The sequence below is a fragment of the Stegodyphus dumicola genome, chromosome 7 (genome assembly GCF_044657685.1).
Source record: "Stegodyphus dumicola isolate Sdum_Otavi_A_Nest chromosome 7, ASM4465768v1".
NCBI classification, from domain to species: Eukaryota; Metazoa; Arthropoda; class Arachnida; order Araneae; family Eresidae; genus Stegodyphus; species Stegodyphus dumicola.
Window position 1 is genome coordinate 43,399,045 of NC_140774.1, and position 24,626 is coordinate 43,423,670.

The 24,626-nt window shown below is 31.8% G+C and overlaps 1 protein-coding gene across 2 annotated transcripts in view; it reads right to left on the reverse strand.

Annotated features, from left to right (window-relative positions):
- LOC118191196 (uncharacterized) overlaps positions 1-24,626 on the reverse strand; it is a 107,876-nt gene that overhangs the window by 57,135 nt on the left and 26,115 nt on the right. For both annotated transcript variants that reach the window (XM_035362030.2, XM_035362088.2), the window contains 4 exons: positions 16,991-17,228; positions 8,153-8,313; positions 6,209-6,344; positions 4,617-5,933 (listed from right to left, as the gene is read on the reverse strand). In XM_035362030.2, coding sequence (XP_035217921.1) covers positions 4,617-5,933; positions 6,209-6,344; positions 8,153-8,313; positions 16,991-17,228 — 1,852 coding nt within the window. The remainder of the gene's footprint in view (positions 1-4,616; positions 5,934-6,208; positions 6,345-8,152; positions 8,314-16,990; positions 17,229-24,626) is intronic.

The following is a 24,626-nucleotide window of genomic DNA, read 5'->3' on the forward strand; positions in this document are numbered from 1 at the left end:
TGGTACAACTCTGATAAACACCCTAATTTCACCAAATGTGGCAATATGTGTTTTGCGCTGGTTTTTGGCACGATTGCGTGTTGTATGGCAACCATGTCGACGTTGAAAAGTCTTTTGGTGGAGTAGTTTAAATTGCTAGCTGGTTCGTGTCACGTGTTTTTGAAATGGCCTATGTTGCGATGAAAGACGTGGTGGGAAGGTTTCAGCCACGTATTTTAGATTGTGTGCAGAGTAAATTTAATATGAAAAGGTACGATGTTGGAGTTGTTAACGAGTTTTTTGTTCACGGATGTATTTATGGGTATCGTAGTGCATTTTTGGAATTTCTGTGGGAGTCGGGACTTTTAAAACGGAGTTTGACGTGTCCAAAATGCGGAGCTGATATGAGAACTCGGACGAAAAAAAGTGTTTCTGATAGACTTGTGGGGGTTTGCAGTAAAATTGTTGCTAATAAAGTATGTGAGTGTCAGCGGAGTTTAAGGTTTGGATCTTGGTTTTCGTGTAGCAAGTTAACGTTGGAGGAAGTTTTTATTGTTACATTCGAAATTTTGAATCATAGGAAGGCATGTGATATAGCAAAATCGTGGAAGTTTTCTTCACAGACGTTGTGTGACTGGCGAAATTTTATTAACGAATGTATTTTGGACTTTGTATGCTCTGTATCTGAGAAGATAGGGGGGAAGATATTTCTGCTTTCAAAAGAAGCTTTCATTATGGTAAGTGCATTTTATTTTATTGTTTTTATTTTGTAGAATGTTATATTCATTGTTTTTTGTATGAATTTCCGTTTTTATTGTTGTTTTTTGAATTGTCTGAAATTTATTTTAGTTTATTTTCTTGATTTGTTTTTAGTGTAGATTGTGCAATTCGTAGATGTTTTTTAAAGTTGAAACAGAACGCTGTGTACATGGTATTCTTTGAAATTTATTGTTGTTATGTTAATTTATTAAAGCGAGGTGTGCGTAGTTCATAGATTCGTTCATTGCCTACAGTGTGCCATTTGTAGATTTTTTTTAAAATTAAAACATGTCACTGTGTACATGGATTCTTGTCAAACATTTTTGGTTAGAAACTTTACGTTTTTGCTATCTAAATTTTTTGTTTTTGTTTCGGATTTTTAGCTTAAATCGTGTGTTCAAAACGTAGTTTTTGCATGTGCGAAAACCGTGTTTTTGGAGACATTTTAGGCTTAAAGTTCGAAATGTAGACAAAAAATTTAGATAGTAATATGGCAGCGCGAAGTTCCTCACCAAAAATATTTGGCGAGAAATTTGGCGACTTGAGGGCTTTCACACCAAATTTTACAAAGTTTAACATTTAGGCATAATTTGAGTCACAGAATCGAAATTTGGAAAAACATTCGCATGTAATTTCAGAATAAGTTCGATTTTGTATCAAAACACCTATCTTAGATATGCTATATATAAATCTACATATCTATAATACACATCCTAAGTTACACTTTCAAGACATGAAAAACACAATTTGAATTTCGTCAATCAGCCCAGTAAAACAAGAGATGTAGAACTGGCCCATTTTTCTTTTTTTGCACAGTGTACATTTCATTGCATGCAAAATTTTGATATCAAATGGTAATTTACTAGATGTCCAATTTCAAGACAGCAGCAAAACAGAGACATTATAATTTACTAAAACTTTATTTTTGACAAGATAACAATAAAAACAGACTGAACAAAATTATAAAATGGATCAAATCAGAAAGTTAAACAAAAGTGTAATTTGCAATGCTAGCTGAGCTTAAGTTTAGTGGAATCCAATTCTTTATCATTTCCCTGCTACAAGGGGGAAAAGAGAGAGAGAGAGAGACAGAAAATGGAAGAAAAAAGAAAAAACAAGAAAAAGTACAAGGAATGAAGATAGAAAGACTGGTATGTGCAATATTTCATCCAAATAAGCATAGTTCATTCAGCTTAACTTGTTCTATGCATGGCTAGATAGACTACATGAAAAAATGTGGTACTTCTTTGTTATAGCAGCCCCCAAGTTTGAATTACAAACGAACCGAGATATCTCTCCAAAATCTGGCTGTGCATTCTTATACTTCGGCACATGATCGCACATTAGCACTGTCTGTGTGTTCTTATAATTTGCCACTTAATCATATACAGTCAAAAGTCTTTAATCCGGACTCATCGGGACTTCGGCAATTCTGAATTATCGGTTTTTCTGGATTATAGATCATCAGTTTAAATCTGGTAAGATATACAGAAATTATAAAATTAAAAATATGAAACCATAATTTATGAAATAAAGAGCAATTATGATCTAAAGGGTATAAAAATTTACAAAAAAAAGTTTAATATTTATTTGTTTACTATATTAAACATTTCTTTCAATGTGCGCATGCGTAAAGCATACATAACGCATAGTCAAAATTAGAAAATTGCAACCAGAAAACTATTTGATGTGTATTCGTGATATTTATAATGAGGAGGAAATTGATTTAAATTATATCAGAGTACATCGAGATGGAACACAACATTTAGTGAGGAATTATAAGCCGAATAAAATAAAACATCTGCCCTGAAGATGAGGATAATGCTGACAGATCAACTTCCAGTTCATTCGCGTTGCAAGGAATGTAAACGCATTATGCGTTTATGCATGCGCAGAAAGTTTCTAGCTTTAAGGTCTGGATTATAGATCATTTCGGATTATGGACGTTCAGATTAAAGACTTTTGACTGTATTAGGATAGTGTTGCATTTTTGCTCTCGCCACATGTTCTTATATTATTCAGTTTTGACGAGGTTTTTGAATTCCCATTTGTTTATTTAAAAATATATTCATTGCTTTTTTCTTGAATATGAGGTTAACTATCTTTAGTTTACCAAGTAATAAGGTGGATGTTACATAATTTTTTTCAAGAAAGTTGTTTTTTTTACCTGACAAACGAGTAGGCAAAAATGGCCACAACATAAAACTTTGTGTTAATGATGAAACTGGAGGTACAATGTTAAAAATTGCAAAAGAAAGAAGAGCCTCCATGTTGGAAATTGGTTCAGCAATTCCAAAATATTGTTCAACACTGCTATTAAATTTATGTAATCTTGGATGCAGGAATTTATGTCCATGAAATGGTGTAACAGACAGCTTAATATGTGTGAAAGTGATGCAGTTGACTGGAATAATTCCACGTAATAAAATAATAATAATAAGGATACGGATTCTTAAAACTATTCTTAAGAAATGATATGCGAGTATTGTTGTTATTATTATATATTGTGTCGTTTATTTGAACATTCACGTTTTATGAGCTTGCTGAAATTATAGCTAAGATCTTGGCACAAATTTAAAATCGCAAAATATGATTGGAAGCCACTATAACAAAGAAGTACCAAAAATGCTGCCCCCTTCAACCACATAGGGCCAGAAATAAAAGTGTGGTTCGCTTGTTGACACATATTTAAAAGCAAAATAATATGCAGCATGATTCAATACTGTCATGAATAACTGTTTCTTGGCAAAAGACATTTCAGCTAATCAGGGCATCACCTGAGCCAATTTAATATGAATCCTGGAAAATTACACTGGTTGGCTGCAAAGCGCATTCTTCGATACTTAAAAGAGCTAAAAATTATTGTTTAAAATTTCGAACGACTGGAAAAGCAATTATTGGATATACCGATTCCAATTGGGCATCTAAAGTTAATAATAGAAAATTCTATACAGGTTACTTATTCAAGCTTGCTGGAAATCCAGTAACATGGGAATCACGAAAGCAAGAAACTGTTGCATTATCAAGTACTGAAGCAGAGTACATCAGTCTTTCAGAAAGTGCCAAAGAAGCAGTTTATTTACGTCGTTTTCTTAAAAAATTAAATTTTACTGCTGATTATCCAACCATTATATATTGTGATAATAAAGGTGCACAGAAGCTTCCAAGAAACTCTGTTTACCACTCCCGCACTAAACACATAGATATTAGACATCATTTTATACATGAAATTTATGAAAGAAATGAAATAAGTGTTAAATATGCACTAACAAAGAAAATGCCTGCTGATGTACTGACAAAAACACGGACTGCTTCGAAACATGCTAAGTGTTTTAAATTAATTGGAATAACTGTAAATGATTATTTTTTTTTTTTTTTTTTTTTTTTTTTTTAGCTGCCAAACATCGAAAGGGGGATTGTTGTATCATAAATTGTAATACGATGTTTAGCTTAAGAGCGCTTCTCCTGATTCATGCCCCGTTCGAGTTAATCCGTGCGGTGACTACGTAGCTCTTTATTACATATGTATGTATGTGTATATTTTTCTTACTTCTTCGCTTTCTCTGCTGTATGAAACCATGTTTATATGTTTAAGCTAATCTCTGTCATTAAAAATTTTCATTGATGTTACAATCTGTTTAGGCTCATTTTTTTCTTCACTTTGCAAGAAAAATAAAAGGGACTCTTAAGGGAAAAAAAAAAAAAAATTATAGGAAGTCTGTATAATAGAGATCATTTCAGATATTGGGTGTATGGATTTCAGACTTTTTACTTTATAACACATACTAGATGAATGACAGCAGAGAACATGTAAAATCCAAAGATTTGAAAGTAGGAAAAATATTTAAATAAAAAAAAATTTCAACAATGGTACTTACTTCCGATATTTCTGTAAGTGTAGGAGAAGTGCTGCTGTCTACAGAGGCACATGAGTCACAGCTAGTTTCCGTCCTGCCTTCCACAACTGGGAGCTTCTTCCTGGGTTTTGGCACTGGCTGTGAAAGACTTTGTAAGTTCAACTGCCCATTCAATGAAGAAGCTCTACAACTCTCATCAATTACTGTTATGCATGAAATGATGGGTTCACAGCTCCCTCCTTCTGAGGTTGAGAGCCGAGTCGGTGGAGTTGGCAGCTGTGGCCTAGTTTTTGAATGTGAAACAACAGACGGAGAAGAGGCACTTCGGATAAACGGCTGAGGAATGGGCAACCCATTCTGAACTGTTTTGATGGATTCATTTCTTTCCATTAAAGGACTTGATGTATTTTCTCCAAGACTAATGGATCGCCCAGTGGTGGCCAGTGCTTCCCGATTAGCATAGACTGGTCCACTTTTTTTACAAACTTTCTTTGCTAATGATAAACGAGGTGCAGGTATTGGAATAGATTTATGAGATTTTTTAGCATCCTCTACAGCATTTCTAGACAAACTATGAACTGCTGTACCATTGCAGCTTGCGTGACTGTCACTACCTCTCTCCTTTTCAAGCTTTTTCCGGTGGCCTATTTCAGGAGTGTTCTTTTTTATCTTTTTATCTGAAGCTACAGTTCCATCCCCATAAATGAATAATGACAAAAAGGCAGGCAGAAAATCAAAACTAGAAGCTTTTTGAATATTACTTTTTTTCCTGTCTTTAAAAGTTACATCACTGGCTGCAGAAGACAAGGAGCTCTTTCTAGAACATGTAGGTGGGGTTGAGGGATGACCACTGACCAACTCTGGTGATATTCGTGCATGCACAGATCGTGTCAGGTCTCCACCTTCTAAGTTATCATCACTGAGAGATGGATACAAACAAGAACGCACATGAGAAGTGGATGGACTTGGATTACTTGCATTCTGCGGTAAGGTCTGAGAAGAAAATTGAGGAGCTACAGATGAAAATATTTTGGAAAATAATTTACGTTGATTCAAGCTGCTTAGGAAGCGACTAGCTTTCGAAGGTGGTGACCCACCTTCAGCATTAGTTGGTCCTTGATTCTGCCTTAGGGTTGAACTTTTGTTGCGTTCAAGTGTCCCACTGCTAGAACTTGTCTGATGAGCATTACTAGTTCTACTGTCAGTTAACTGAGATCCTTCAGAACTGCGTGATCTGGACTGAGATGAATTTTCATTTGATCTACGAGGTGGCACAACACATGGATCTTGCAAAGAACACCACAACCCATCACTGAACAATGTGTAATGACTCACAAGCTGAAAGGAAAAATAATTTAATAAAAGAGCAGAATATTATTTCATTTATAATGGTGATGATACAAATTGGCTTGAGTTCACAATTAATTTTTTATCATAAAACTTCAAGAACACTAACTTCATCTGATTCAAAAGAAGTTTTGAAAGAAAATATATTCATAAGAATTCTTTTAATTTTGTTTTTTAGTTTTATACATATACATTTTGATATACCATATAATAAATATGTAATAACATATTAATATCGCTTATTAGTGAACAAAATAGATATTTACAGCCATTATGCTAGGGAACCTCTGTCCATCTTGAATTGCAAATTCACCAGAAGGTAGCACATCGATTTTATAGTGCTTTATGCGTCCAGAATGGCTCAAGCACAAAGCATAACTACTATCATCTCTTTCACGAACCCTAAAATTATATTCAAATCATTTTCAATTAATAAGTTTAAAAACAAATAAAAAATATTCATGAAATTTAAAGAAAATTCTTAACAAAGGAGATAAGGTACACAAATCTCATGAGATAAAGACCGAGATTTTCATCCTATGTAGTAACACTATTTCACTGTGATTGTAACTGATATGCTAAGCAAGAGAGTTTATATAGTATAGTCTAAATTAACAGAATGTTTAGTTATACAAATATGTTAAATTTTATTTGATCAAATAAAAACAAAAATTCCAATTAAAGTCTGGAAAATGAATTATCATTACAATGAACAAAATTCCTATTCTCGCTCTTGTTTTTCCTTTCATATTACATTTCTATTTTATTAAAGATTTTCGAAATTTTTCTTCAACTGACAATAAAAATATGTTTTGTAATAATAATGATTACACTGTATCATATATATTTAAAAAATACATTTCCACTTATTTACAATTCGAACGTTCAAAAATAAAACAACCAGTGTGTTGGCAGTACAGAATATAAAAAAGGAAAATCAGCAAGTAATATATTGTTACTCATAAAACCACAAGAGCACTAATTTCATCTTATTCAAAAATTTTGATAGAAAATATATTTATAAGAATTCTCTTTTTAAGTTAATTTTTTTGGGGGGGAGTTACTGATATTACATTTTTTCCCAATTGCTTTGCAAAAGAAAAAAAAATAACACTGAAAGAAAATACTGCTTCTAAATCAATTTCTATTTAATTAACAAAAATAAAGCATTGTTTAAAAATAAAGATGAAAACTGATTACTACCAACCCATCAATTAATTACCTGAAATTATTGATTGAAGAGTAAATATAAGCTATAGATACAACATATAAAAAACTTAAATATGAGCCAAAACTCGCTCCAGTCATACCAGTGGAAGTTTCAAAGGGAAAATAATTCTCTTTAGTTAGTTATATACTTATTGAGTATTAATTGGAGTTATATAAAACCTAGGCAAATATCTTATGAGTATCTTGTGGCACCATGCTTATCCATTATTAGCATGAAATAAGACTATTTGGCAGCAGTTTTTGTTTGCTGAAAATGATCGATGGAAAAATACATAAATACTAAAAAAATTAATATGGATAATGACAATGGTCTACGGCTTTGTTTGATCAATTACAAGAAAATCACTTATTCTTACTTAAATATTTGAATTATTTGAAAATTAAATCAAGCTTTAACGTACTGACTGTATAACAGATTTTAATGTAGTTTAAACAAAGTGATTACACAATACTTCTTTTAGTATTTTTAGAAATTATCACTGAATAACAGCTAAAAGTTCATCATTACAGAAAGAAGAGTAGAACCAAACCCCTTAATAAAATAATATTTCTAGACTTTGAACAGGAAGAGAAATATATAAATGTAAAACTAAGGCAAAATAGCAGTTAGGCATAGATTTTCAAATAAAACTCTTATCAATTTTGAGGGTGTTCAAGCACAGGTCCCTCTTTTTCAAGGGTAAAAATATTCTGCAGAGTTGTTTTCCTTCTGAAGAAAAATATTCTCTACTGAAAATTGCAACGAAAAGTTTTTAAAAATCAGTTCCTTTTCCTTCAAAATGAGTCTCTTCCCAAAACTGAAATATGCCTGAATATGTAATTTCCATCTGAATGAATTTCATAAATTAAATAAAGATCAGTAACATACTTAACTGACAATCTAGTATTACACCAAAGCATGATCAGAGATTTAAATGGAAATTAAAACATGTCATTATTTAACTTTACATTTCTAAATTATACTTTAAAATGTTTCTTACAAAAACTTTCCATCTTTGTGACCACTCTCTTCAATACTTCTCTCAGCCTCAATCCGAGAAAGGGGGCCATGAAACCACGGCTGTACTTCATGTAAAGTCTTTGTAATAAGTAATTTGATATCACTGTAATTTTCAGTCAAACTTGTGTCCAGTTTATCCTCCTGAAACAATATAAAATACTTAATAAAAATTAAAAATATTTACATACGCAAGTACAGTCAACTGAAAATTAAAGTCGCAGAGAAACATATATTTATCTCACATTTTGAGTAGGTGCTTAAATTCATTAACTGCAAATAATAATTACTGTATTTGCCAGCATATAAGACAGACCCCCTTTTTTATATACATTTCTGAAGGATAAAACTTCATTACTGATCATTATAAGGAATTTACAATATTTTAAATATTTACAAAGTAATACAAAATATACTTTCTTATACTTTAAGTATTACAAAGTAATACTTTCTGCAAATACCCAATCTATCTTGGAAAGAACACCTTTTAATCTTTCTCGTCAAAACCCAGACACTCATCTCCAGAGCTACATGAAGAGTCACTTGAAACCTCTTCTAAATCAGCATCTGAGTCCTCATAAAACAAATTGCCCTCTGTATCATCTAGTGCATTACTAAACATACTTCTTAAATGATTTAACCACTGTCTCTGTTTTCATAGCATCCCATGAAGCTTTGACCCATTCACAAACTTGTGAAATACCAGGTCTCTCTTCCTGATGGTGTAACCTCAGAATCTGAAGATTGCATCTAGCTGTTCCACTTTTTCTTCATAAATTTCTTAAATGGTTTATTAATGCTGACATCTGACACTGAAGCTGAATAGTTAGACCTCTGAAATTACAGATAATTGAGTTTTCAATTCTTTGAGTTAATTTTTAACATTTTCTGTTCTGCGAGAATGAAACTGATCCCATATTAATGCGGCAAGTTTCTTCAACAGTTCGCCAGGGTGCCTCAACCAAATTTTTCACCGAACTATACGTAACTATAATATTCTCACAACTCATAAGCAAACAATGGGAAAAAAATCGCATAACTACGAATAGAGGAAATTTTCAGAAATGAATGTAATCAAAAACTGAGTAGCAATGTATAAGACCTAACTTGACACTCCGTTTCTCAGACCTATTTTCAAAGGGGAAAAAAGCGTGTCTTGCCAGGAAATACAATACATATTACAGAACTAAAAAAAAAGGCATTGAATATCTCAAAAGAAAAATTAATCTTATTAATAAGGATGCCAATTATCAGTTCTGGCCTCACCTTACTAAGGAAACCTGCATATTTTAAAAATTCTTCTACAGATGTAGAAGAATTTTTGAAAATCTTATATGCAGAGCTAATTATGCTTTACATCCTGTTTTAATGGTAGGTTAATCTGAAATATGATTAATGCATAAACAAAAACAACAAGCTGAAGAAACCAGATAGCAAATAAACATATTTCTTAACTTAGTGGTAAAAGCTACAAGCTCTCTTAAAAGTAAAAATTTATTTGAGTAGAAGCAGAAAGATGCTTAGGTTGCAGCCTTTGTGACATCCCAATGAGCTTTTTTCGCACAGCTAAAAATTATGTCATTGCATATTAAGCGCACAACTGTCATTTAATTCCATGACAAAACAAGTGGCACCTTATTCTGCTTTAAAAGTATGACATTTTAGGTCTACTTTTCTCTTTTTATTTCATTTTGAGAATGACATAGTAATGGTAGGTATGAATGAAATAAAATTAATAGAAGTGCTTTTAAAAACATTGTCAAAAGAGATGATACTACAATAGCACCACTCTTGCAGTCATTGTTCACAACTTTTTAACTCAACTATTGACCTTTGCATAATAGTGCATAATTTGATCTATTTGTCATGTAAAAAACAATATTTTGTGAACCAGATTAAAAAACAGAAGTGGCCTGTACTTTGCAGACCCTTACTGTAGAACATTGCAAGGCTGATTGGTATTTTAATACCTGCAGTTTAAATCTGTATGCGCATGACCCTAGTGAATCATAGATTTGTGGGGAAAAAATGTTGCTATGGAAAGGAGCTTGAGTCTTCCATATTGTAGAATTTAGTTGCCATGTTCTGTGAGTTTTTGAGTTATTGTATGCTTTGAGTTCACATAAAATAAAATTTAGTACCATCCATAATAAGTATATTCTTTTGAGTATACTTATTATGGATGGTACTAAATTTTACTATGGTACTACTATGGAATCTCTACTATAGAATCTACTACACACTAATTTAAAACCACTTTCAGAAATCTATATCTTCCAAAAAAACCAAACACATATATAGAAGAAGCTAAAGGACAACCTTGTTGGGAAGATTCACACTAAACTTAAATACTATGAGAATGTATACATTTGTAATATTTTTATAACTAATAAACTATCAAACTCCCAATAATTCATCATTAATGGTATTTTTAATGTTCTCTGAAATCTTTTACATTTCATGATTTTGGATGACCATATATAAAATGAAGAACAGATAGCTACAAGGAAATTTTCCAAAACTAATTTACATAATGAACACACGAAAAGCATCATTCTACAAAGAACTACAATCAATTCCACTTCTTTCGTCTCCCTTTTAAAAATAAAGTTTGTTATTCATTCTAAATATTTTGAAATACAAATATACAGCTATGCATCATTATCTAAATTCATTAGATTTAATTCATCATCGAAATGTATTAGAGATAATTATAATAATTAATTTTAGTTTGATGTTTGAAATATTTTATACACTGCTAATAGAGTATAAAACACACTCTGTGAATGATAAGTCCTCTACTACATTCTTGTTAAAGATAAACAAAATTATGTTTCCAATAAATTTTCTTCCAATACAGCACTTCAGCTTTTGTACAAAGCACTTTAACTTCCACCGGAAGTTTTAGCAGCAACTTTTTATTAACGCAGTACTAATGAAACAGAATTATACATTAAAGATATATTTTTTGCAAATTTTTCAGTTGAACAACTTTATTTTTCACATTAAAATTACCTTAAAAATTACATAAAAAAAGAGAGATCTCTATTAATATTCTAAACCACTGTACAATACATACTTATTCACATTTCTAATAGAAAGCAAGTTAAATAATCAGATTAATTTTTAAGTACACATCAGAAAATTGGTAGATCAATAAAAAAAGGGGGGAATCTCTGAATAGCAACAAACTTGCAATATATATAAAGAATTATGGTTAACATGATAGAAAAATCTTAGTTTAAATTATTTAAAGAAAAACTCCCCGAGTTATTTATACTATCCTTATTACATAAAATGCACACAATTTATCACAATATCACTGGCAAATAAAATGCATAAAAACTACTTCCTTAATTTAATTTGTTACTACTGAACTGCAATTCCATAATTATTTTTTAATGATGACTGCTTATCAATACTGAAATATAACACATGGTAACTTAAAAAAAAAAAAAAATCAAAAAATTACATATTGGTTTCTGGTCATGCACTTGAAAAAAAGTTTAATTTATAAAAGAACAGCAAAAATACATTTTGTATAGCAAATATACTTAAAACAATATACTTATTATGGATGGTACTAAATTTTATTTTACATGAACTCAAAACATACAATAACTCAAAAACTCGCAGAACACGGCAACTAAATTCTACAATATCGAAGACTCATGCTCCTTTCCATAGCAACATTTTTTCCCACAAATCTATGATTTACTATAGGTCATGCGCATACAGAATTAAACTGCAGGTATCAACATACCAATCAGCCTTGCAATGCTCTACAGCAGTGGTGCGCAAACTAGGGGTCGCCAGAAGTTTTTTGGGGGTCACCAAATTTTTATGAAATGCATTATGCCTGCATGCTGCATACCATACAGTGTACATATAAAAAGCGCCGTCACTCGCTGTTTAATTGCAATTTCTTTGACCGTAATGCGTAATGTATGTAAAGTGTGAAAACGCAAGTTTTTCATTCCGGTAGAAAGCACCCTCTTCGCTTTAATTCGCCAGTTTTACTAAAAAGTGCCTATTTGACTAGACGTTAACAGCAGGGAAAGGGAAAAAATTCGCTTCCGTGATCAGCCAATCAGATGGCGAGGTACGCGGTGTATCTGATAGTCAGAGTGAAGATGTCAAGTGTTCCCATGAAGTTGTAGCATGTAGCAGTTGGCCTACAATTGTTTTAGTTTATCCTCGAGTTTTATCATGTGACGTTGTGTAATTATGATTTTTTATATTTTTATCGGGCTTTGCTACTCTTTGTTATCAGGTATGTACTATCATTAGAGAAAGATCTCTGTTAATTTTATTGAATTTATCGAAAAAAAATGATAAAATTTTATATATTATTTAAATAATTTAACCCCTATCTTCATAATGGATAAATGGGTAATATGTACACCAGGTACATCTTCAGCTAACAAATGAACAAATACTGATGAGGAGTCACAAAATACTGAACTAAATGCCCGATCTAAAAAAATAAGAAAATACAATGAGGAATTTATTAAGTATGGTTTCACATTTTGTGTTGCTGATGATGAAGAATGCCCAATATGTGTCATTTGCAACGAAAAATTAGCAAATGAAAGCATGAAACCAGCTAAATTAAAAAGGCACCTGGAAACTAAACATAAAGAACTTCAAAATAAACATGCCGATTTTTTTCAAAGACGAGCTGAAAATCTAAAAATTCAAAGTGCACATTTAAAGAAATTTACAACAATACCTCAGAAAGCATTACGAGCTTCTTTGGAAGTTTCTTATCTAATAGGAAAAACAATGAAACCCCATACAATTGGAGAATCCCTTATCCTTCCTGCAGCAACTAAGATGACATCAATTATGCATGGCAATAAATATGGAAATGAACTAAAAACAATACCATTATCAAGAGATACCATGTCTCGGCGGATTTCTGAAATGTCACGAAATATCGAGTTAGAAGTCATAAAATGCATACAAAATTCATCTGTATTTGCTTTACAACTGAACGAGACTACCGATATTACTAAAATGTCACAACTAATTATTTATGTTAGACTAGACTGGAAGAGAAACACGCTAATGTGACAATCAAAATCATAAAAACAACCTTGTATTTAGCGTAAGTATGATGAAACACTCAATCAATTTCGAGGGCAGCTAAAGGTCTCTCTTCATCAGGAGAAAGAAATACCTAGAAAGAAGAAAATAAAGGAGAAGGAGTCTCAGAAACACGTGGTCCTTATCAGCACTGCAAGTGGTTAAAACTGGATTTTCTTGTCCTTTATGCTTGATCAGATAGCCTGGCTCAGTAAAAGTAGGTGGCCAGTGCAACTCTGATTAAAAATCCAGTTTTAACCACGTGCAGTGCTGATAAGGACCACGTGTTTCTGAGACTCCTTCTCCTTTATTTTCTTCTTTCTAGGTATTTCTTTCTCCTGATGAGGAGGGACCTTTAGCTGCCCTCGAAATCGATTGAGTGTTTCATTATACTTACGCTAAATACAAGGTTGTTTTTACAATTTTGATTATTTACGTTAGGTTTATTTTTAATGAAGATATAACAGAAACGTTTTTATGTTGCAAAAGTTTGGAAGGAAAAACAACTGGAGAAAAAATATTCGAAGTAATAAATGAATATTTTGAAACAAAGTCCCTTACCTGGGCAAACTGTGTTGCGGTTTGTATTGATGGTGCGGCAGCATTAACAGGTTCGAATAAAGATCTCAGAGGCTTAATTCAAAAGGTGGCACCTCACATGGTATTTAATCACTGTATGATTCATCGATAAGCTCTTGTTGCAAAAGATATGGATGAAGAGTTGCACAACATATTACAAGACGCTATTAGTTCAATTAACTACATTAAATGCAACAGCCACAACAGCCGTCTCTTTTCAATACTTTGCATTGAGATGGGCTCAACGTATGAGAGATTACTGATACACACCGAAGTCAGATGGCTTTCACGTGGGAAAATACTACGACGGATATTTGATTTGAGAAATGGAGTGTACATGTTTTTAATCGAAAAGAAACATAGATTGGCAAGTTATTATATCAATGAAGTTTGGCTAGGGAAGCTGAGCTATTTAGTTGATATTTTCGAAAAACTTGACTTAAATTTGAGCTTGCAGGATGAGAATTCAACTATCATAACTTCAGCCAGTAAAATTCAAGCTTTTAAGAATAAGCTTAGTCTCCGGTAAACTGAGCTGAATAAAAACAACACCTACATGTTCCCTTCTTTAACGATTTTACCAAGGAAAATAATATAGATATATTTACATTTAAAAACATCATTTCCAATCACATTGAAAAGTTAAAGGAAAATTTTTCGAGAAGATTCGAGGATTTTTCTGAAAACGATCTTGGTTGGATTCGTGATCCATTTTCCTTTGACATATGCAGTTCAACTCTTCAAATTAGTGAGAAAGAGCAATTGATAGATCTAATTAGTGATTATACTCTTTGAAAGCCTTGCCAAAAATTTTGGCTATCTGTGGAAAAACAATATCCAGTTTTATGCAAGAATGCCATCAGATTGTTAATACAATTTGCATTAACGTATTTATGTGAAACTGGATTTAGCAAACTACTTTCAATGAAAACTAAATACCGCTCGCGTTTAAACCCTGAAGATGATATGCGAATTGCAATTAGCAATATACATCCAAACATCGATGAGATAATTAGAAACTTGCAGCCACGTACATCTCATTAAAGGGCAATTTACTGATTTTTGTGTTATACAAAAAGTATTTTCTTAAAATTATAAATAAAATCAATATGAGTCAGATATGATGATGTTTTTATTCGATGAAATGAAAGAAATGCGAGAAATATACATCATATTTGTGAACATTTATCTCTAGGGGTCGCCAAAAATTTTCTCTCTACAAAAGGGGTCGCAATCGAAAAACGTTTGCGCACCACTGCTCTACAGTAAGGGTCGGCAAAGTACAGGCCACCTCTGTTTTTTAATCTGATTCACAAAATGATATTGTTTTTTACATGACAAATAGATCAAATTATGCACTATTATGCAAAGGTCAATAGTTGAGTTAAAAAGTTGTGAACAATGACTGCGAGAGTGGTGCTATTGTAGTATACTTTTCGTTGTCTCTTGACGTATGACAAGATATTACTGATACTGCTCAATTGCTGCTGTTTTTCAGAGGGATCAGTGCTCAGTATGAGGTAATTGAAGAATTAGTTTCTATGAATATCGTGTATGGAATACCCGCAGATCAAGATATCTTCAAGGAGGTCGAAAAAACGCTAACAAAATACAATTTATATAGAATCAGTTAAAATGTGTCACGATTGATGGTTGATAAAATGTGTGGAATGGGGAAAGGATTAGTTGAACAAGTTTTTATGGCTTATGAAAATGCTAAATGTTTAAAACCTCTGGTAATTCATAGTATTATTCACCACCAAGTTCTCTGCAGGGAACACCTTTATCTGTCATGTATTATTGAACCAGCTGTATCAGTAGTGAGCCTTATTTAATCTCGTGGACTTGAGATGTGCAGTTTTGTGAATTTTTATTAGAAATCAAAATTGAATATCCTTGCCTTATCATACAGTTGTTTGATGGCTCAGCAATAGAAAAGTTTTGTTGCAATTCTTCAAACTGAGAGAAGTGATAGTTTTTTTTTTTAAATGAGAGAAATTGTCCACAACCTTTATTGTGAATGGCTATAGAAATTAACATTTGCCAAGGATAGAATGGGATATCCAATGAATTCAATTTACAATTTAGAGGGGAAAACAGTATTCATATGTGAAATGTATTCTATCATGAAGGCATATCGTGAAAAATTTGCATTGTTTGAAATGTCTTCCAGAAGATAAATGCACTCAATTAAAATCCAGTTGGGGAGGAATATCCGTATTTGGGAGTACTTACTAATGCAGAAAGACCTCTTCAAAAATAAAGTATGTAAAATAGCAATTCAGATCATTATTGACAGATGATCATTTGCAAACAACTTTGATAGTAGAAAGTATTAATTTTGAACTCCAGTATGATGAAATATTGTCCCAGAAAAAACAATTACATTATTCACATTAGAAATTTTAATTTTAACTGAAGAATAATAACATTTTTTAATATATAAATTAAAATGTGTATAAATATTACATAAAAGTATAGTATAATTTTTTTTTTCATTTTCCTTTTGTTATATGAGAAAATTATCCATTCATATCTTAATGTTTGTTACTTGGCCCGCCGAGCCTAAAATTTTACAATACGGTACTTTCTATAAAACGTTTGCTGATCCCTGCTGTAAGCATTCAAACAACAGTTGCTACTAATACATACATAAAAATAATCAAAATATTTGAAATGTATACAGCAATACATAATAGTTCAAGTCACTTAATCACAATAGAATATTCAAAATTGAGATAATGATTAAGGCAATATTCGCTTTCCTTGTGGGGAAAGACTCATAATTTTGTAACTGGTCATCTGAATTATTAGTCTGAGTTTCTAAACTACACAATTTTTTTTTTTTATTATTTATTTATTTATTGCATTGAAGTCGACTGAATTCCTTTTCTATTATGCTCTTTTTTCATTAAATTTCATTGATTTTTTTGTTTCATTAAATTTCATTGTTTTGTTTTTGCATTTGACTAAAAATAAACCAAAGAGTTTTAACTCTTGTAAAGTTATGATTAGCTCAATTTTCTTTGAACTTCTTGTTTAGATTTTTGATGCTTCAATGCTAAACCATTTGAATTTGGAGATCCACTGTATATTAAATTTAAAATAATCTCAATAGTTATAAAAATCTATAAAAATTTACCTTAATACTTACATCAATGCCCCATTCTTTGGCCTTTTTCAGTATTGCTTTTCTGATCGTTTCCTCCGTCACTCCCCAGTGTGTCAGTGGAAGGACAGAATCTAGAGATTTGTTGCAAGGCAAGGTAGGTTTACATGCAAGACCTTCCACACCCTGAACCAGTTCAACAGGCCCGGCAAATTTCTGTCGAGGCACGCCACACAGTCCAACTTCTCCACTACTGAGTTTCTTGATTCGGTAATGAAGAACACTGAAAATAAGTACAAACACAAAAACATAAAAAAAAATTATCCCAAGCAAAAAAAATTTTATCAACATTAAAATGTGAATGCAATAAAATAAAGTTTAATTATTTTCATCCTTTTTGCTAAACTATGATACATTGTGGCCAATACTTGGAATTGCCCCCAAATCTCAGTTAAGTGAATTGAAGATTATTAACTAGTCCTTATCTAAAAGAAAAGTTAAGTTTGCTAAGTTTAAATCAGAATTTCAGAAGATCCGAAAAATTACTATTACTAACCACCATAAAATAAATAAAATTTCTATGGTATATACAAAAAGAAAGAGAAAATGCATGGTATAACAGCAGCAAACGTAGATAATGTTGCGGCATTTAGGAACTGTTTTTATCCAGAACGGTGTGTAATTTAACTGCACATCATCTGGAATACATAAATATTGTTAAATCATAAAAAAATAATTACATAAATCATACAAATATCTGGCTGTAATGAAAGTTTTCCACCAAAATTGTTCTTCAGGTAGCAGTACTCTTAGAGCAGTTAGCAAACACCATTCAAATGTATGATTTTCTGTGAATGTTTTGGTAGTTTTTCAAAACCTTCAACTCAGAAACTTGGTGGTCACAAGTCCAGAAATAGGTCAACTTCATTTTGGATGTCTTGTGCAGAATGGAAGCAAGATGTAGCTGCAAGTGTGAAAACAGGTAACAGTCCGAAGAAGCGATATTGGGGCTGTATGGTGGGTGTGACAAAAGATCCCATTCAAGTCCGTACAGATTCCAACCATAGAATGCAAACATGCAAGACCTTCCACAAAATGAACCAGTTCAACAGGCCTGGCAATTTTCTGTCGAGGCATGCCACAGTATAATTTTTTATAAGGAAAAAAAAAAATGTACTCAATGCAAAAACAAACCCAGGAAAATGACTGTTGGATTTTAAGATAGAAATTTGCACTCATCTGCTGTGCATGCACATGTACTTGGGTTGCCACATAAATACATCTGTGCAACACCAAGGATTGTCTATTTTGGTAACACAGCATGTTACCTCATGAATACTTTTCATGTGGATAATCAGAACCCTGATTTCTTACAAAGCAAAGAAAAAAGAAATTTCACAATTTTTATTACTTTGTTTAGCTCAGGATTTTGGGTTTAGTACATTGTTTGCTGATGAGCATTGTCACACTTTATGATTAATTGTTAGTCACAGACGAAATTGAAAAATATTAACTTTACAACAACAATTTAAAAAAATAACAAAACCATATACATTTAATACATTTTTCATTATTCTGTTGTTAGTAATTCCTTATATCCACTTCTTATTTTTAACTGAAAGTAAGTTAAATTCTTTCATGTCAAGATACTGAGAATTAAAGCTAATCTCTAGATGCAAAATATACTTAAATTGCTATGTATTTATTATATATAAAATGCATTAAATTCTTTGGATTATGTGCTCTTAGTTTAAATTTAAAATTTTGATTTGAATTTTTCACTAAAGTATTTTATTATTTCACTAACGTTTTCAATTCTTTGAATAGAATTCTCTTTATTCAAGATTTAAATTTGAATTTACTTTGTTTTTTCCTTGCTTTGGGAAAGGGCAAGAATTTTTGAGTGAACTACTATAATTAAAATACATTGAAATGGTTCACTAGCTAATTTCGGATACAGAAAAGCTACAATTTTTGTGGAAGCAAGATTTCAGTGTTCCCCCTCCTGATAAAGTGGCATTGAGGTTGACTGAATTCCTTTTCTATTATGTTCTTTTTTCATTAAACTTCATTGATTTTTGAATTGGTGTATTGCTTGTTTGAAGAGCTTGGGTTTTAATGTTTTTTAAATTTCTTTATTACATTTATAAGATTACTTGAAATTTATTACTTATGAATTTCAATTTGTGGTCTTTATGAAAAATTGGTTCTAAATTTTTTATTCTATGCCTTTACTGTTAATTTTTCAGCAGATTAATGTGTGAAAATTCTAGACATGATTCTATTTTGTTTTTAAAAAAATTGTTTTGAAATTATATATATATATATATATATATATATATATATTTAACAAACATTCAGTATTCGTAAAAAGCAAATTTAAAATTAATTAAACTTTAAATGAAATTGAATTACAAATAAATGATTAATTATTGCTGTGAACTAATCTACAGTATCATTTAAATTCTGAGAGCACATGTAAATCAAGTGCAAGTATCAAAATCTATGAATAAATGCATAATTCCAATAATTTTTTTAATCCTAAAAATTTATAAAAATGCATAAGTGAATAATTGTTGAGCAGGCAGGAAGCAGACTTATCAAGGGGAAGTTGCTTCCAAACCTAACTCTTCCATCATTCGTGTTTCATAATCCATGTAGGCAAGGGTAAAAGGAAAATTCAAAACCAAAAGTAAAACCAAATGCATTGAATTACTAAAAAGAAGTTTAAACAAGTGGAATTTAGAGAAATTAGCAAGTAAAGACTAGAATTAAAATTAAGTTAATTAAGAGTAGAAAACCACATTTTTAAGGAAACCAAAGTAATTTAGAAACTCTTGCCTACAAAAAAACTTCCCCAACACGAATTATGCAAATAAATCAAAAAGAAATTAGATACTATTTATAAAAATACTATACTATATATACATGGTGATATCAGTGAATAAGCCCTGATTTCAAAATTAAATATCACTACAACAAAGATCGATAAAATTATGTGGTAAACTGTACGTTTATTAGCAAAACTGTAAAAATGGTGTACAAAAGTTTAGAAAATTTAATTACAAAAATCGTTAACAGATGGCACTCTGCACTGAAAACTCTCTATGGAAGGAGTCTATAAAATTAAAAATAAAATAAAGTTAAGCAGCCTTTGCAATCAAAATACAATTTTTTTCAAAATGTTCACTGTTCGAAACAATAAGGTGGCATAAATGAACAATGAAATTTGATATCACGTCTTGCAATGTCTCAACGGAAATGGAATCACATGCAACACCAATCAACGATTCAAGTTCACCTAAAGTAGTGGGATTGTTTCGATAGACAAAGTCTTTCAATGTTACCCACAGGAAGAAGTAACAAGAACTCAGATCGGGAGAATATGGAGGCCAAGCTATTCCTGTGTCAGTAAATTGCAGCGCAATTACTCTATTCCCAAAGTATTCATGAAGAAAGCGAAAAACTTTACCTGTTCAATGTGGTCGAGCCCCATCTTGCATGAGCCAGTCAATACCTGGTCGATCCTCCAATGCTAGTTGAGTGCTGACAAATTGTTCCAAAATTGTAACTTAACATTCAGTAGTTATCATTTCTTGTACGAAAAAGGGTCCGATAATGCCTCTGACGCCTTAATGATTCCATTCAAATGAAAATGTGCCTCATCTGTGAACCAGATGCAGCTCACATCAAATCTGTCGTTGTCAATCATTGTTAGAATCTGATTCGCAAAGTCAACCCTTTGTTACACAGCTTTCATGGGTATGGCCTGACGACTTTGGATTTTGTATGGAAACAGCCATAGGCTATTTTTTAATATTTTTTGCATGCTCGTGCACTTCAAACCTGTCTCTGATGCAATCTGTCAGATGCTTTTCCTAGGATTTTGCTGAACAATTCCAGAAACTTTGGCTGCTTTTTCAGAGTGACTACAGTTTGCCTAGGCCCAACATTTTCCTTTCAATCATCAGCCACGCTGCCAGTCCGTTTGAATTTCGCGAAGAGCATACGAATGGTTTTCGCATCGGGTCCAACTGGAATATTGAATCGGTTTTGAAAACTGTGAGGTGCTGTCATAGGACTGTGTTCTAATCGGTGAAATTCCAGCAAAAAAAAAAAAAAAAAAAAAAAAAAAAAAAACATTGTTAAATGGACTCTTTTGACTAGCCAACAGTCGTACTGATCACTTTCGACTTCGAAGCACATTTTAAAGGCTACTGATAGGTCATTGCGATTACAGCGCCATCTGTTAATGATTTTCATAACTAAATTTTCTAAACTTTTTACACCATCTCCATTTCTATCAATCTTTGTTGTAGAGATATTTAATTTTGAAATCAGGGCTTATTCGCTGATCAACCTGTATATACTATATATATATATATACAGTCAAAAGTCGTTAATTCGGACACCCGTAATCCGGAATGATCTATAATCCGGACCTCAAAGCTAAAATCTTTCTGCGCATGCGCTGCATCGACGCATGCGCATAGGCGTTTTACTCGTGCGCACAAGACATTTACGACTGCGCATATGCATCTGCGCAAGTGCAGAATACGTTTTCGCGTGCGCGTTTAATGTATAACGGACGGTATAAGCTAAAATTATCTAATTATCTATTTCAGTTAATGTTGATAATTGCGTTGTTCCTTAATCTTCAAATTGGATCCGGCTTATTTTTTGCAGACTGTAAGAGCAATTTTCTAAAAGTAAGCTTGAACTTTCGATTATGTCAAATAGAATTTCCGATGCTGGAGCTCCCAAAGGATCTAGAAAACGAAAGTATGTTTCGATGTCCATCAAACAAAAAACGAATTGCTACAAAAAATGGATAAAAGCATATCCTTTGTTTATCTAACCGTTCCGAAATCTGTTTATCAATTTCATGCTGCTCTGCGCGGGGGGGGGGGCACGTCGCGGCGCGCAAGGAACTGGAAGTTGATCTGTCAACACTATCGTTATCTTCAGGGCAGATGTTTTTATTTTAGTCGGCTTATAATTCCTTACTAAATGTAGTATTTAATTTCGATGTACTCCGTCTTTGATATGATTTAAATCAAATTCCTCGTCATTATAAATATCACGAATACAAATCACATAGTTTTCTGGTTGCAATTTTCTAATTTCGGCTATGAGTAAGGTATGCTTTACGCATCCGCGCGTTAAAAGAAATGTTTAATAAAGTAAACAAATAAATATTAGGCTTCTTTTTTGGTAAATTTGGATACCCTTTAGATCATAATTGCTCATTATTTTATAAATTACGGTTTCATATTTTTAGTTTTATAATTTCTGCATGCCTTCTTACCAGATTTAAACTGATGATCTATAATCCGGAAAAATCGATAATCCGGAATCGCCGAAGTCCCGACGAGTCCGGATTAAAGACTTTTGACTGTACTACTAATACTATATACAGTACAAAGTCCGTAATCCGGACGTCCATTATCCAAAATGATCTATAATCCGAACCTCAAAGCCCCTAACTTTTTTTTTGTATGCTTTACGCCATGTGCGTAAAGAATGCGCATACACTTACGCACCCTATATTTCCATAGTTATAACACCATGGTTCTTTGCTCTTATTAGGTATAGCGCACGCTTTATTTTGTGTGTTAGTACTTGAATAACCCTTATTCTTCCGCGGATTTTCTCATAAATTTTTAATTTCTCTTTAAATTGAGAAATAGTTTTACACTCTTACAAAATAATTTTGTTACTACTCTGATCGGGTATCCCATTGATTACATAATCAAGAATGAATCATCAACAGAACTGCGACTCAACTCGCTATTTCACACATGGCAATTAAATATTCCGAAAGGGTTTTAAGTGTTGTTTAAGTCCAGACATAACTAAATTAACTGCATTTTTTTTCTACTTAGCACGATATTACTTGCGTAATCTGAACAGCTTGGCTTAATGATTTGTTTCTCTAACCATTCCGAAATCTGTTTATCAATTTCACGCTGCTCCGGGTGATCTGTCAGCACTATCCTCATCTTCAGGGCAAATGTTTTTATTTTATTCGGCTTATAATTCCTCCCTAAATGTTGTGTTCCATCTCAATGTACTCCGATATAATTTAAATCAATTTCCTCGTCATTATAAATATCATGAATACACATCAAATAGTTTTCTGGTTGCAATTTTCTAATTTCGACTATGCGTATTGTGTGCTTTACGCATGCACGCGTTGAAAGAAATGTTTAATAAAGTAAAGAAATATATATTAAGCTTTTTTTGTAAAATTTGATACCCTTTACATCACAAGTGCTCTTCATTTCATAAATTACGGTTTCATATTTTTAATTGTATAATTTCTGCATGCCATCTTAACAGATTTAAATTAGAAAAACCCCTAATCCGGAATCCCCGAAGTCCCGACTAGTCCGGATTATGGACTTTGTTCTGTATATACTACTATACTATATATATACTATACTAAAATACTACACTATACTATATATATTTATACTCTTAATTGACTTTAATTTTAATTCTAGCCTTTACTTGATAATGTTAGGTTTGGAGGCAACTTCCCCTTAATAGTCTGTCTCTTGCATGCTCAACAATTATTCACTTATGCATTTTTATAAATTTTTAGGATTAAAAAATTTATTGGAATTATATATTTATTCATAGATTTTGATACTTGCACTTGATTTACATATGCTCTCAGGATTTGAATGATATTGTAGATTAGTTCGCAGCAATAATTAATCATTTATTTGTAATTCAATTTCTTTTAAAATTTAATTAACTTTAAATTTGCTTTTTACGAATAGAGAAAGTTTGTTAAATTCAAATGTCATTCCTTGCAGCAATGGCACAAGACAATTTTTTTAATTTAATTTAACTTTACTATATTCTTTTGAAACAAATATATATATATATATATATAATATGTATGTGTATGTAATTACAAAACAATTTTTTTTTAAAATACAATATATAATCTTGCCTAGCATTTTTGTGCATTAAACTGCATATATATATGTAATAAAATGACTTGTTGAAACTAAGTTGCAACGGATTAACAGTGGTTTTCTGCATTATAACATGAAAAGAAAGTACTACATAGAAAGATGACACTAAAAGATTGATGTGGCTGCTGATTTTGAAAATATAATTTTATTCCTTGATAATGCACATCATCACAGTGGGTGCACTATTTACCCCCCAATTTTATACAGCTTACATCTCAAACAATGGATGAAATTAGAAAAGTAAAACTAGTGGCAAGGCAACCCAGCAAAAAGAGAGAGTTATGACGCGATTGACCTTTTATTTACCAGATTACATTTCAGATCATGACAGTTTAATGTCCAGATGTCCGGCTTAGATTTCATCGATAAGTGTACATCAAAATTTCAGGAAGTTTAGTTACAAAAATTATTGCTCTGTTATTTAGAATGGAAATGGAAGTTAAAGGGCTATTATTAATTTATTATTTGAAATGTAGATATTTTATATTTTACATATTCCCCCCGCCTTCCAAGAAGAAAATGGCTGGGTGAGAGAAAAGCTTTTTTACAGAGAAAATGCTAAAGCATTAGGAAATGAAGAAAATTAATTTCAAAAATACAAATCCTGAAATTTTTGAGCAAATTAATTATTTACATAACTGCAAAATATAAACCTTGATAATATTTTAGTTAATAATTATTAAAATATTACA